At 46.1% G+C, this 14,566-nt stretch overlaps 1 protein-coding gene across 1 annotated transcript in view; it reads right to left on the reverse strand.

Moving 5' to 3' along the window:
- Positions 1 to 2,422: 2,422 nt before the first annotated feature.
- The window catches only part of BTBD11 (BTB domain containing 11), a 262,548-nt gene continuing 250,404 nt past the window's right edge, over positions 2,423 to 14,566 (reverse strand). The window contains exons 15-17 of the mRNA XM_006914511.3: positions 13,324 to 13,392; positions 11,548 to 11,661; positions 2,423 to 4,572 (exon numbers count right to left, since the gene is read on the reverse strand). Coding sequence (XP_006914573.1) covers positions 4,363 to 4,572; positions 11,548 to 11,661; positions 13,324 to 13,392 — 393 coding nt within the window. The 3' untranslated portion in view covers positions 2,423 to 4,362. The remainder of the gene's footprint in view (positions 4,573 to 11,547; positions 11,662 to 13,323; positions 13,393 to 14,566) is intronic.

Genomic DNA, 14,566 nt, shown 5'->3' on the forward strand with positions numbered 1-14,566 from the left:
GCACTGAATTTCAAAGAAGGCGGGGGCCACACAATTGGTGAAATAGGAGATCTTCGCAAAGAATGTTCTAGGATTCTTACCCCTTCACTCACATGGCCTGAGGTTAGCAAAGCACCGAGATAAAAGACTCTTGGTAAGAAAACACTGGATAAAACAATACCCAGCTGGAGGAACACTTTTTGCCTGGGGCTTCACAGGAAAAAATAATGTAAACTACAAAAACAGAACCCCAGGACCTACAGAATCTGAGAGGCTCACATCCAACCCTACCCTGAAGGGTGACCGCACTGCCTTCCGGCTCCTGCCTGGGCCCCTCCCAAGGCAGGAGCTCACACTTTGATCTCATTTTGGGTGGAGGGTAGTTGGTCTGCCATATTACCTCATGACACTCAAAGGTATACGGAAGACCAATTACATGTGGGGCGGGGGCAGCAGAAGCCAAGTAGAGACCTTTGTGCTTATTCGGGTGGCTGTATACACACACTCCTTCCAGTTTCTCATTGCACATGGAAGGGGTGGAAGGGAGTTTTGTGGCAGGCAGGCTCCTCCCCTCCCCCCAGATGCTAAAGGGCCCTTCTACAGGCCCGCTAAGAGCTGGAGGACAAAGTCGCTTGTCATACAAGTAAGTAAAAGACAAATGCAGTAGCCTATACTTTGTCTTTCCCAAAGGAATGAATCAAATGATTACTTCCCTTGAGGCTACACAGAGGGTGATAGACAGTCAAAAATAAATCCACTTTCTGTTCTCCTGGCCTGAATGGGAGTTCTGGCCCCTGGCACTCAGCAGCGTTGGTCACTTAAAGAATAGGCCAGGACTGCTATGCAGGGGTGATGTCGGCTATTTACAGGTCTCACTGGCCCAGGTTTTGTGGGCCTGCCTCGGCCTCCCCCTGGCTTTCTGTAGGCCTTTGTAGATAAGCTACACAGACCTGCATTTTCCCCAAGCTGAGTCAGAAGCCAGAGGCAGCAGCTAGGGACTTGGGTTGACCTCAGTGATGATGACACCCAAGAAGAGCTGCTTGTCCCTCCATAATCCTCACCCCAGAATGCAGCCACCATCTAGGAGCACCGACTCATACTGGCCCTTGGTGGGGAGCACACCACCCAGGTGGTGAACTTGTTTTTCTCCACCCGCCAACCCCAAAAAGCTTCACTGGGGCAAGAATGACAACCCAAATGCCGCCCCCAGTAGGCAAGTTTGCTACAGCAGGCAGAGGCACTAAGACGTGGCCCGGGTGGCAGCACCCGTTAAGTTCTCTGCCTGATGGTAAGGAAATCTGATAGGGTGGCAGCCGGAGGTGTAGGCTGACCCAGGGGCCAAGAGCTTGATCAGCCGTGCTCTGGCTGACAGAGCAGACAGGCGGTGGGTGGCTTACTGCCAGCGACATGAGCATTTTTTATCTGACGCCATTTCTCTCCACTTTTTCTGAGGGGCCACATTTCCAGTCTCTTAACTGAGTGAAGTTCTCCAGCTCTAACTGTTGAGTAACGAGCTCCCTCGTATCAAAAAATGGGCAGAGAACATGAAAAGACGTTTCTCCAAAGAAAACATATAGATGGCCAACAGATATATGAAAAGAAGCTCAACATTACTAATCATCAGGGAAATACAAACCAAAATCCCAATGAGGTATCGCCTCACACCAGTCAGAACGGCTATCATCAAAAAGTCAACAAACCATGTGTGTTAACGAGGATGTGGAGAAAAGGGACCCCTTGTGCACTATTGGTGGGACTGCAAATCGGTGCAGCCACTATGGAAAACAGTATGGAGTTTCCTCATAAAACTGAAAATAGTATCTACCATGTGACCCAGCATTTCTACTTCCAGGTATTTATCTGAAGAAAACAAAAACACTAATTTGAAAAGATATGTTAACCTCTATGTGAACTGCAGCATTATTTATAATAGCCAAGATATGGGGGCAACCTAGGTGTCCATCGACAGACAAATGAATAAGAAGACATGGTATGTATATCTACAATGGAATACTACGCAGCCATAAAAAAGAGAAAATATTGCCATTTGGGATAACATGAATGGACCTAGAGTGTTATGCTAAGTGAAATAAGTCAGAGGAAGACAAATACTATCTCGTTTCACTTATATGTGAAATTAAAAAACAAATAAACAAAACAAAAGCAGGCTCTCAGAGACCAAAGGGACAGTTACCAGAAATGGGGGGATGGGTGAAAAAGGTCAAGGGGAATATAGTCAAAAATAGTGTGCTAAGTTTGCATGGTGACAGATGATTCCTGGAATTAGTAGGGTGATCACATTGTAAGGTATAAAAATGTCAAATCACTATATTGTACACCTGAAACTAATATACTTAATATAATATTGTATATCAACTATACTTAAACAAAAAAATATTTTTTTTTTTAAAAAGCTCACTCATATATACAAAAGATGCACAGCTTGGGAAAATCATTTCTTTTAATGACAGAGAAAGCACACCAAACTATAACAGAAGCCCATCGGGGGATTGCCACTGTACAAGTTAATGCCCAGCGGCCCTGAACTAGCATTAGACATTCACGGGGAAGTCAGTTGCAATATGAACATTCACGCAGCATCTCTGAGGACACACAGGAGGCAGGAGACGGTGACAAGTCTCGCGCGTGCTGAATATCTGTCACTTGGACTCCACTGCAGATTTCCCCCTTCCTCATTTGATGGTAGGGCCTGGGTAGGTTTGCAGATGACCAAGTGGAAGAGAGGCCTCGTGTATCAGCATCACAGAATGGCCAGCACTGTAGACAGACGTGGCCTGGGTGGTCCATGAGTCGCACGCGTAAGACAGGGACACAGCATCTGTCCTCTGATCAGTGGCTCAGGGAGCAAATACGATGAATGAACAGCAGCTCCTTTGAAATCTAGGGTCCGCACACAACTTCTCAAAGGCATGCTGGGAAATAGGTTTATCGACGAAACTTTGCTGTCCCCAAAGGTAAAAGTCATTCTCCTAGTTTTTACTGCATATATTTAGGTTTCAAATTAAAGGACGAGAAAAAAGGCAGCAACTCAAAAATTATTTGGAATGTTGTGGCACTTTACCAATCTTTTGCTTAGCATATGTGGCCGAGCAAATGAAACCCTGTCGATATAAACTTTCATTATAGATAACCCTATACTGTACACTCTCAGAATACAGAAAGAATCCATCCTATCATACAGGTTTCATCTTTAAAAATAATCTAACATAGTCATTTTCTCTGGCTAGTAACAAACTATTAACATCTTCTGAGAATACAGAGAAACCTCTGGGATTAATAGTAAATTCTCTGACGTGCTCCCCCCCAACCCCCATTCAGCATCATCTATGAACACATTTCTGCAAAGAGCATCTCAGAATCATTCGTAATTAGGAAAAGAAATAGATATGTTTGCTTCACCAAATGGACTTTTAGCGAGAAGTGATGGAACATTTTTACCTTGGCAAAAATGAAGCACAAACATAACATTTCACAGGTTCAGGCCCATGCAAATGCATGTTTCGTTATGTGGGGCTATTTTATTTTGACCCCGAAACCACGATTAGCATGCAGGTTGTTTTCAACTACTGAGTTAGAGATAATTATTGGCAGTGCACCTCTTTTGTGTAACCATGATCACTAAGGCAAGATTATTATTTCACCTTGTATAGAATATCAGCAATATCTCGTCAGATGCAGGTTTATACACTGTGGACCTGTGACTTACTGATTTTTTTTTTTTTTTAAAGAAAAAGAAAAAAATAACCTCAAAACACAGATCCCTAAACACGATTCAGTTGAAAATGAACTGTTATGCCTTTAGAAATATATTTTAAACTACAAGGCTGCCCTGTTTTTTTTTTTTTATGAACATTTTAAAAAGTTCCCACCCCTAAAAATTTGTCAAATTATTTCTTCATTATTGGTAACAGCCTCACCAAGCTGCTACCATGGTTGACTCTTGCTGAGCTGCAGCTACTCAGATTCTTACTGTGTAATAAAGGCTCAGGGGAGTTAAGTTCTCCAACTGTCAACCTGAAACCCAAACGACCTTCAGTTCCCACTCCATCCATTCGACACTGGTATCCGCAGTGGGTGCTCGGCTCCCCAGGGGTGCTTTCGAATGGGGTTAGCTTGGCTGCCCCACAATGACCCTCAAGCTCTGGACTCTGCTGTGCTCTGACAACCCAAGACCAGTGGAATGTCCTTCGTTTTTCAACAGAAGCACATGGGAGCTGAATTTGCTTATCCAAGGGAAGCTGAGGCAGTAGAGGCAGCTCCTTGGCCCAGCCAAAAACAGACGCCAGGTGATATTTGTATGTGTGTGAAGCCAATGCAGCAGAACTGGCAAGTCCCCGGGGAGCAGTCCTTGCACTGGACGCCTCATACAATGGAACCTTTGGAAGATGACAAGTGGATCGACCGAATCCTGATGGCCAACGTCCTCTGTAAGTCCTGGAGCACATCCTGGCCCGTTCCCTCGCCATTTTTGTCATACAGGAGCTGCTTGAATGCTTCGTTCTCAATGAGGACCATCATGTTTTTGAGAAAGTAGCCTTCACAATATGCTGAGAGCTCTGTGACTCCGAGGAACTGTAGAGAGTGGAGAGGAAGCGGGAGATGGTTATGTTTCTGAAATGACCTGGTAGTTGTCTCATCTAATAATGGCGAACACCTACTGAGGTAGACTGACTGCAAAAGGGGCCGTGATTCTCCTCCCTTTGCTGTGTTCACACTCTTGGGATGTGACCTTGCAGCTCCTTCCATCCAAGGGCTGCAGCCTGTTTCTCACTGCTTGGCCTTGTGACCTGCTTCTGGGCTCTCTCTCTCCAAAAGAACCCTTCCTCTGCCACCAAAAAAGCCCGAGCCGGCTGCATGGAAGGTGAGGAACCACGTGATACTGAGTGCAGTCAACCCAGCTGAAACCAGCAACAGAGTCCAGCCAGGACCAGCAAAGCCAGCCACGGCTGACCAGCCGGCTGCCCTCAGAGCGAGGCCTGCCGAGACCAGAAGAACCTTCTAGTCTTCTAGTCAACTCGTATGCTAAATCAAGGCTCAGTGTTTTAACCACTGGGTTTTGTGTTCTTTTGTAACGCTGTGGATCACTGTCACTTGAATGGAGTTGCGGACATACTTCTGAGCATTTTACCAGTATTAACTCATTTTCTCCTCACAGCAATCCTGCCTAGTCCCTGTATTTAGGGCGGTGATTCTCAAGTGGGGGCGATTCTGCCTCCCAGGGAACATCTGGAAAATCTGGAGCTATTTTTGGTTGTTACGACCAGGGTGGTGGTGGTGTGTGCACTACTGGCGTCTAACGGGTAGAAGCCAGGGGTGCTGCTAAACATCCCACGACACACAGGACAACCCCCACAGTGAAGGCTTATGCAGCCCAAGATGTCAATAGTGCTGAGGCTGAGAAACTGATCTAGAGACAAGGTTCCTGAGAGACGAAACAACATAGAAGGGACTATGTCGACCTGGCTCACTGTTATAAGCTCAAGCAGAAGGCTTGGCAGATGGCAGACATTTAATGAGTGTTGGTTGAAGGTGTGAATGAACAGTTAACTTTCAGAGTAATGAAACTAATGGCAAACATTTACCAAGAGCTTATGATTTGCCAGGCACCTTACTAGGCATTTCACATGCATCATCCCATTCAATCTTCAAATTTCCTTGAGGCAGGTACTATTATTGCCTCCAATTTACAGATGAGGAAATGAAGACAAGAGAATAACTTACAAAACCTCACACGACATATCAAGGGCAGAACTAGGAACTGAACCCTGGTAATTCAAGTCCTTAAGCCTGTGCTTAACCTTCAGGATGCCCTGCCTCTAGCCTGATGGCACTAATCAGAAGGTAGGTATTTAACGTCACAAGCTTGGTGGAAGAATTCATGTCTGAGATGCAGAAGCAAATGTGGACGTGTGGGTCTTTGGTCTGTCTTAGACCTTTCCTTCAGTTTTCAAAGCTTGTAGGTCTCTCTCTGACAATGAACCAGGTGCTCAGAAGTTGTTAAGCCCTCCTTGAGATGACATCCTGCTGCTTTATTTAGCTGCCGAATCGTCCTTCTGAACACTCTAATAGTCTGTCCTTCAGATCAGAGATGCACTCTAAGTCGTTAGATGCAGAATGGTGGGATGATGAAGTGGTGCCAACAGGGCTATGGTGGAATGAGCTGGGAGGCCTGAATTCCAGTTGGGGCTCCCCCACCTTTCTGAATATGTGACCAGGGCTGGGTCACTTGGCCTCTGGCTTTAGGTTCCTCATTTTCAAAATGAGAATTATGACTCCTGCAATACAGACCTATTGGTGGGATTCAACGGCACATGATCTATAGCAGGACTCTGTCATCCATCACACGCAAAGGAGGCAGGTTAGAAAGGTAGCTAAGGTGGGGTGAGGGGGACTGTGAAATCTGCTGGAGTTTTTATTCCAGACTTGCCACTTACTAGCCATCTACTGTTGGGCAAGTTATTTAATCATTCTGTGCCTCAGTACTCCTATCTGTCAAATGGGGATCATAATAATACTTAATAAGCTGTTGTTGAGATTGAATGCGATACTATATGGATTGTTCAGAATGCTGATTGTAATCAGTACTCAATGTTAGTTGTCATTATACATGTAAACTATAACTCTCCTTCTCAGTAACTTATATCCAGTGATCCGTGTGTACAAAGTAGGTGGCCAGGTTATGATAAGAGGAGTTGACTGTATCCTACAGAATCCAGCTCAGCTAACTGGCCTGTAACCTTGAACTCATTTACATCATGTGCTAATGCACTGAGTCAACCGCCCAATGGTCTGCATAAAAATCACGTGCAACCAATACAACAACAACAAAATAACCTGAGTAAAAAAATGGGCAGAGGATCTGAATAGACATTTTCCCTACGGAGACATAAAGATGGCCAATGAGCACATGAAAAGATGTTCAACATTATTAGAGAAATGCAAATCAAAACCACAATGAGGTATCAGCTCATGCCCGTTAGAATGGCTATTATCAAAAAGACAAGAAATAAGTGTCAGAGAGCATATGAAGAAAAGGGAACCCTTGTGCACTACTGGTAGGAATGTAAATTGGTGCATTCACTATGGAAAACAGTATGGAAGTTCCTCAAAAAATAACAGAACTACCATATGCCCCAGTGATTCCACTTCTGGGAATTTATCTGAAGAATATGAAAACACTAATTTGAAAAGATACATGCACTTCTATATCCACTGCAGCATTGTTTACAATAGCCAAGATATGGAAACAACATAAGTGCCTATCAATAGACAAATGGATAAAGAAGATGTGGTACATATACACAATGGAATACTACTCAGCCATAAAAAGGATGAAATATTGCCATTTAGGACAACATAGATAAACCTCAAGATTTTATTATGTTAAGTGAAATAAATCAGACAGAAAAGGACAAAAACTATATGGTTTTGCTCATACATGGAATATAAACAAACAAAAAAAAGTGAATAATCAAAAATGAACATATAGATATAACGGATTGGTGGTTACCAGGGGGAAGTGGTTTGGGGGAGGGCGAAATGGGTAAAAGGGGACAACTGCATGGTGATGAGTGGAAACCAGATTACTGGTGGTGACCAGTATGGTGTATACAGATATCGAATTATCGTGTTGTACACATGAAACTTACATAAGGTTATAAACCAGCGTAACCACACATACACAAAATAATTCTTCTAAAGTGCTTGGACAAACACGTGAACAAAAAACCATGTACAATCTCGTGCAAGTCAAATCACTTCTCTGGGCCTCAGTTTCCCAAACTGCAAAATGAGGAGGGCCGACTAGAGGCAACCATGCTCTGCCATGCATTTAGGTTGGGGACACAGCAGGTAATTCTGTGGTCTCCTAATGAATGGTGACTATATGCCAGATAATTCCCTGTCTCCACACAGCTAATTACTGACAGAATTGGGACTGGAACTCTGATCTCCTACACCAATGACTGACAAATTACAGGCCTATGGGCCGAATCTGGCCTTCACCTGTTTTGTAAATAAAGTTTTATTGGAACACAGCCACACCCATTCATTTATATATCATCTGGGGCTGCTTTTGCACAATAGTGGCAGACTTGAGTAGGTACAAAAGATATCGTATGGCTTTTACGAAAATGTTTATCTGGCTCAGGTTTGCTGACCCCTGTCCTAGACTATAAGTTTTTCAAGGGCAGAAAGCATGTCTCACTAATTCTCATTCTGATGAATACAGTTCTTGGTAAGTAGCGGGTGCCCGATAAACATTAGTGAATGAATCCCCGGTGTTCTTTCTATCATGGTGCACTGCTGAGTTCATTGTATTTGCTTATATTCGATTTTATGAACTAGCTTGTGCTTTTTCTCGAGTTGAAAGATACCCTGGCAGGGCTATCAGAAGCTCCAGGGTCTCTTTTTCAGAATCGAATAGTTCGGGACAGCTTTGCTAGGTAACAAAGGGCAGCTAAGCCGAGCATTTATGGGATGGGCTTCTCCGCTGTGTAAAATCCCACGGCTGTCCCAGTTAGGTGCAGGACAGGGATAACGCCGCTGAGGAGAGGGTGGGAGGAGCTTGCTGACATTTGGAATGTGGTTGTTGGCATCTAAATGGCTGCATTTCCTTGGGTTCCAAACTAAGTGTTGGTTTCTTTCTTTTCCATCTCTTTTTCCTAAATCAGCCTCAGTGTGCAGCACAGTCGGTCAGTAATAGATTCCACATGGCACGTGATCATAGTGGGGGCTGCAGTATCCACAGCGTAGGAGAAGCGGGGCACAGAAAGGCCAGGGCTGCTGGCATTGCCCCACCCTCCACGCTCATGTCATGGAGGGCAGATGTTTACGCTGGAAACACTCCAGAGTGTGGCCTGGGAGGCTGAGGCTGGTGTCTGTCTGTAAGAGGTGAAGCTCTGGCTGCAAGGTACAGAAGTGAAAGAGACATTTCTCTGCCATGGTGTTCGAAGCTTGTAGCACAAACGTGCTCCCAGCTGGGGCTCGTCGTGCATTGGCTGCGTTTTTAAAATAACAAGATAGCTAAAGAAGCTGCCTTTCAAGGAGCCTGAAGTGATTCAAGTGGGATTTTGGAACACAGGCCTTACTGCCAAGGTGACAGGTCACTGCAAAGCCACTTGTAGGTGTGGGGTTCATAGGTAAATTTGAGTGTCTATGTCCAGGGCGGGTGGGTGGAGAAGCACAGACTAATCAGTTTCTCTTCCTGTGTAGAGAGAGTCTTTCTAAATGCTTTTCTGAAAAGTGATCAGTTTAAGATAAAAAATGCTGTGTCCTGAGAAACCAGATATTGGTAAAACCCTCACTTAACCAAAATAGCGTGTATGTGTGTGTATAGGTGTGTGTGTGTGTGTGTGTGTGTGTGTGTGTGTGTGTGTGTGTAGGAAGTAGCCTGACTGTACTTTTGGATTTATTGATGACCAATCAAAAATATTTTTTGAGTATCAAGGATTATTACAAATATTGCACACATTTTTTAGGCCAGACAGTAAACACGAGGTTAAGAACCTATGGTCTGGAGTGAGACAAATCTAGGTTTATACTTCTGGGTATACACCCCAAAGAAGTGAAAGCGGGGACTCAAACAGATATGTGTCCACCCATGTTCACAGCAGCATTATGCACGACAGCCAAAAGGTGGTGGAAGCGACCTAAGTGTCCGCTGATGGATGAGTGGAAAAACACAATGTGATCTATGCACGCAATGGAATATTATTCAGCCTCAAAAAATGTGATTCTGACACATGGTACAACATGACTGTACCTTGAGGACACGGTGCTAAATGAAATAAGCCAGTTATGAAAGGACAGATACTGTGTGATTCCACTCATATGAGGTACCCAGAACGGTCAAATTGATAGGGACAGAAAAACGGTGGTTTCCAGGGGCTGGGCGGGGAGCGAAATGGGGAATTACTGTTCAATGGGGACGAGAGATTCAGTTTGGGAAGATGAAAACGTCTGGAGGTGGGTGCTGGTGATGGCTGCACGACAATGCAAATGTATTTAATGCCACCGAATGGTACACTAAGAATTAGAAGAAACTGTAAATTTCACGTCATGTATACTTTCCTTCAACAAAAAAGTCTCGGTAATAGCTGTGTGACCTCCAGCAAGTTACTTCACCTCTCTGGGCCTCACCTTCCTTATTATGACTTGGGACTAATGACAGCATTTACCTTAAAGAGTTGTGGTGAGGATTAAAAAAAATGGTGCGGTAAGGCTCTTAGCACAGGTGCCTGCACATTCCAAGTGCTCTTTGAATGTTGGCTTAAGACAGAAAATAACGTCTCAAATGTAACCTGATTTTTCACAACAGGCAATGAGAGCATTATTCACATCAGTTCTCTCTAGAGCCACGGATGTCAGAGGCGAGGGTACTGAGCTCCAGGTATACAGAAGAAAGGTTGTTTGTTTGTTTGTTTTACATTAATTCCTGATCTTATTTCATTGTTTCTTCCTAGCGAATGTTAATCCCCTGTCCTGAGCACGTAAAACAAAATGAGTGGCATATGGGCAAATTATTTTAATCCTCTTGGTTCCAGTACCCCCACTTGTGAAATGAATTGGATGAAATCAATGGTTCCAGAAAATGGGAAGTGAAGACCAGTCTTAGGGCTGAAATCACAACGGTCACCTTGAGATTTTGTTAAAAATACAGATTCCTTTGTCCCACTGCAGGGATACTGCTGGGGTCATTGAGGTGGGGGTAGGGGAAAGAGATCTTCAAATTCTCCCCAGGTGATTCTGATTAGTAGTCAGATGTTGGATCTACCTATCCATGGATCCCTCCAGGGGTGACAACCAGTTCTCAACCTTGGCCACATTCGAGAATCACCTGGGTAGCTTTTAAAAAAATACCTTTTCCCAGGCTCCACCCCTAAAGCTTGATTTGGCTGCTGTGTGACAGGTCCCAGGCATAGAGATTTTAGGTGAGAGCCCAGGTGATTCTCCTGGGCAACAGTGCTGGGAACCACAGATCGAGAATAGCAGTTCTCAAGTTCTCACTGTCGAGCATGCACCAGCATCACCTGGAGGGCTTATGAAGCCACAGGTGACTGGGCCTCACCCCGAGGTTGGGATTCCATAGGTCTGGGGTGGGGCCCTAGTATTCACATTTCTAATTTCCTGATGGTGCTGATGTTGCCGGATTGGAGCCACACTTTCCAGAACCTTGCTACTCAAGGTGTGACTTACACCAGCAGAAAAGACTTACTCTGGGAGCTTGTTAGAAACATGGAACCAGGGGCCCACCCCTGGCAGGCTGAGTCAGTCTGCAGTGTGGTTCACATATGCATAGTAGGGTTTGGGAAGCACTGTGTGAGAACAACTCTGCTTTGGAAACTTCTGGGTTTCTGCTTTCAATGTAGTCTGGAGGGGAGGGATGGAGGGAAAGACCTTTTCTCGAGTGGAAAGCAGACTTTGGGAGGCGTGCAGGTGGGTCAAGCACAACTGAGCCGGCCCATCATCCGCTCTCCGCCGGACTCAGTGTGTCTGCGAACGTGAGTGTGTGGTATAAGCTCGGGGCAGCGAGGGTGGGTGGATTACCTTGGCGTGGTTGTAAATATCCACACAGTTGTCCGTGTTGATGCCTTTTGCACAGATAATCTCACAGTGTCGCTGCAAAGCCTCCAGCTGAAAAAATTTAGCCGCAGACAGAAGCTGAAAACCATAAAAAGAGCCTGTTAGAGGTTGGGAGGTGGAAGGAAAGGAACGACAGGTGAGAAAAACCCTCATCTTCCACCTGTCCCAAGGTGAAAGGACTGGAAATAGGGGCGGTACTGTCACTTTAAAGCACCAGGTAACGCTAGAGGAAGAAGACACAGAGATGGAACTATCGTGGGAGTTAACGGCAGAGGGGAGGGGTGGAGTGGAAGTCAACCACATTCACATCTGTTATAGCCAGAGGTCAAGCAAAAATGCCTATAATTGTTCTGTCCAGAAACAAGGGTGAATGGTATTATTTAGCAGGATGAATATCAAGGTGGCTCGCTCCCTGTGTTCCTCCAGGTAGCCACTCAAATACCACCTGCTCAGAGAAGCCTCCCAGACCGACCCACCTCAGGTCGCCTCCCTCCATCACTGTCTGCGCCCCGTCTTTCTCTTCTTCACAGCTCTTCGCACGCCAGACACGATGTCATGCCTGTCGCGCTCCCCAGAGTCCAGGAGGGCAGGGAGCTCTGTTTGCATCACCGCTAGACCCTGGCCCTGAGCACGGCAGGTGGCCAGGGAGATGCTTGACAAATGTGTGCTAGAGAGCAACAGGCTTGGGGGAGGGGAAGAAAGCTAAAGCAAGAACTCCACAGAGCAAAGAAAAGGGATCAATGGGCCACACGATGAGTGCACAGCCGCACGGCACCCACCGTGTGCCAGGCGTTGTTCTCAGCACCTCACACACACAAACTTAAAATCCGGAAAACCCAATGAGGTGGATATATTCACCCCCATTTTACAGGTGTGGAAACTGAGGCTCAGAGAGGTTGATAACTTGTCCCAGATCACACAGCTCAGAAGGGGCAGAGCTTGGATTTAAACGCAGTCTGGCCCAGAGTCCACGTATAACGCCTGCGTGGGGTCACCTTGTGAACTGATATCTCAGACCTGCCAGGCACCCTGGACTTCAGACACCTGGACGGCGTCCTGGCTTTTTGGCTCAGGATTATCGGAGTGATTTTGGTTTCTGGTTCAAAGCTCCCAGCTTGGAGCAGGAAAATCAACAAAGGTTCCGCTTTTAGGAAGAAGCGGGGGAAATCTTAGCCTTGGACAGAAAAGAGAAGGAACGAGTCCCCCAGAACAGACTGAATGACCAAAGGCATGCTGGAGACAGCAGACAGCCAGGTGCCACGCTGCAGGAGTGAGGGACGCTCAACCTGAGGGAAGCCACGGGAGCTTTGTAAGTTGCTCTCGGCTGCTGGTCAGTGGACAGTGCTGTGATTGGAGGAAGGTTTTCAGACGGTATAAATCTCTCACAAATGACAGGGAGGAGAGGTCTTCAAGGATAGTTCCTGATGATGGTATTTAAACCCCAGCTGTGTTTGCAGCCTCAGCCTCTTCAGTAAATTTCCTTTACCCCACGCCTCCAAAGCCAGTTACATTGGGTTTTGACTCAGCTGCTACTGAAAAGGATTCAGCTAGTGCAGCAAACACCGCAGCCTTCTAGGGGGTGTGGAGAAGCTTCTTGTTTGAGAGATCTAAGAGTCAGGCAGGATCCCAAAGCCTGCATCCAACTGGAAACTCAGCACAGGGTACCCTCCACCTGCCAAAGTGAGCCTGTCACCTGAGTTCACAGAGGTCCTCTCTACCAAGACAGGATGACTTCCTTACCTCCATTATCTCGTTGTTTTTAATGAGAAGTGACTCTGGGCCCCCGTAGTAGAGATACTGCATGACCAGCTGGAAGAAAGGACCCAGTAAGCAAAGCGTCAGTGGCACACAGGCATAATCATCTTAAAGCCTTATTCAAATCAATTTATTCCCCAGCACCTCTCTTTTATAAAGCCCAAACCAATAATAATAACAGCCTTAATAATAACCGCCCCAAACACAGGGCTTCTCCAGTGACAAAACTTTTTCACCATGTTATCTCATTCACTCCAAGTTGGGCCATGGACTTGAAATGCTGCTCCTTGATGGAAATCCTGGGGCCAATGGAATTTAAATTAGGCTGTCCCATGCCCCCGTCACACTCTGCCAACACAAGCCTTTCCAGCGAGGGGCGAAACAACCCGTCATTAGGCTGGAAGTCCTGTTTATGGAGTTATTTTTCTTGGCAGCCGCTAACCTGCTTGAAGTAGGAATTCAAATGGCATCCACAGCCTCCAGGAGGCCCCACGTCCAGGTGCAGCCTCAGCTGCGTCTGGCTCTTGCCTGAGTGTGATGTTAAACAGTCTTGGGGGCAGGAAACTCAAAAGCAGCCTCATTTACTAAAATTCTTCTGTCAGCACGGGAGTGAAGTGAACAGGGCCCTGGGAGCCTCCTTCTGGGTTGGATTCGGCCTGACTTGGCCTATTTCACGCCACAAATGAGGCTTTTCTTGTTTTATGGGGAAGGAGGCAGGCACAGGGGAAAGTCCTCAGGGTCTGCTCAACCTTCCCTGCCAGGTACAGGAGCTCGAGGCTCTGTGGTCTCAAGCTGAGGCGTGAACCTCAGGTTGGCTGTGATGGTCAGTGGGAGCTTGGGCCACTTCCTTCACTTCTCTGAATCTAAGTCTTGTCTGTAAGGTGAAGAGCTACCCAGAGGGGCAGCTGGAAGGATTGAGAGAGACGGGACCAGCACTGGTTCTCAGAGCGGGGTCCCTGGACCAGCAGCACCAGCATCACCTGGGTTCTCGTACGAAATGCAAATTCTCAGGCCCCACCCAAGGCTTGTAGAATGAGGAATTCTGGGGGCTGGGCCCAGGGATCTGCATTTTAACAAGTTTTCTGTGTTTTAACAAGCATCCCTGCCTCTCTGGGGTTTTGATGCCTGCTGAAGTTGGAGAACTGTTATAACTTAGAGCACTGGGTCTCCACCTGGGCTGCACACTGGAATAACAGGAGGAGGGCACAGACTTCAAAATGCTGATGCA

Source organism: Pteropus alecto, unplaced genomic scaffold (assembly GCF_000325575.1).
Source record: "Pteropus alecto unplaced genomic scaffold, ASM32557v1 scaffold94, whole genome shotgun sequence".
NCBI lineage: Eukaryota > Metazoa > Chordata > Mammalia > Chiroptera > Pteropodidae > Pteropus > Pteropus alecto.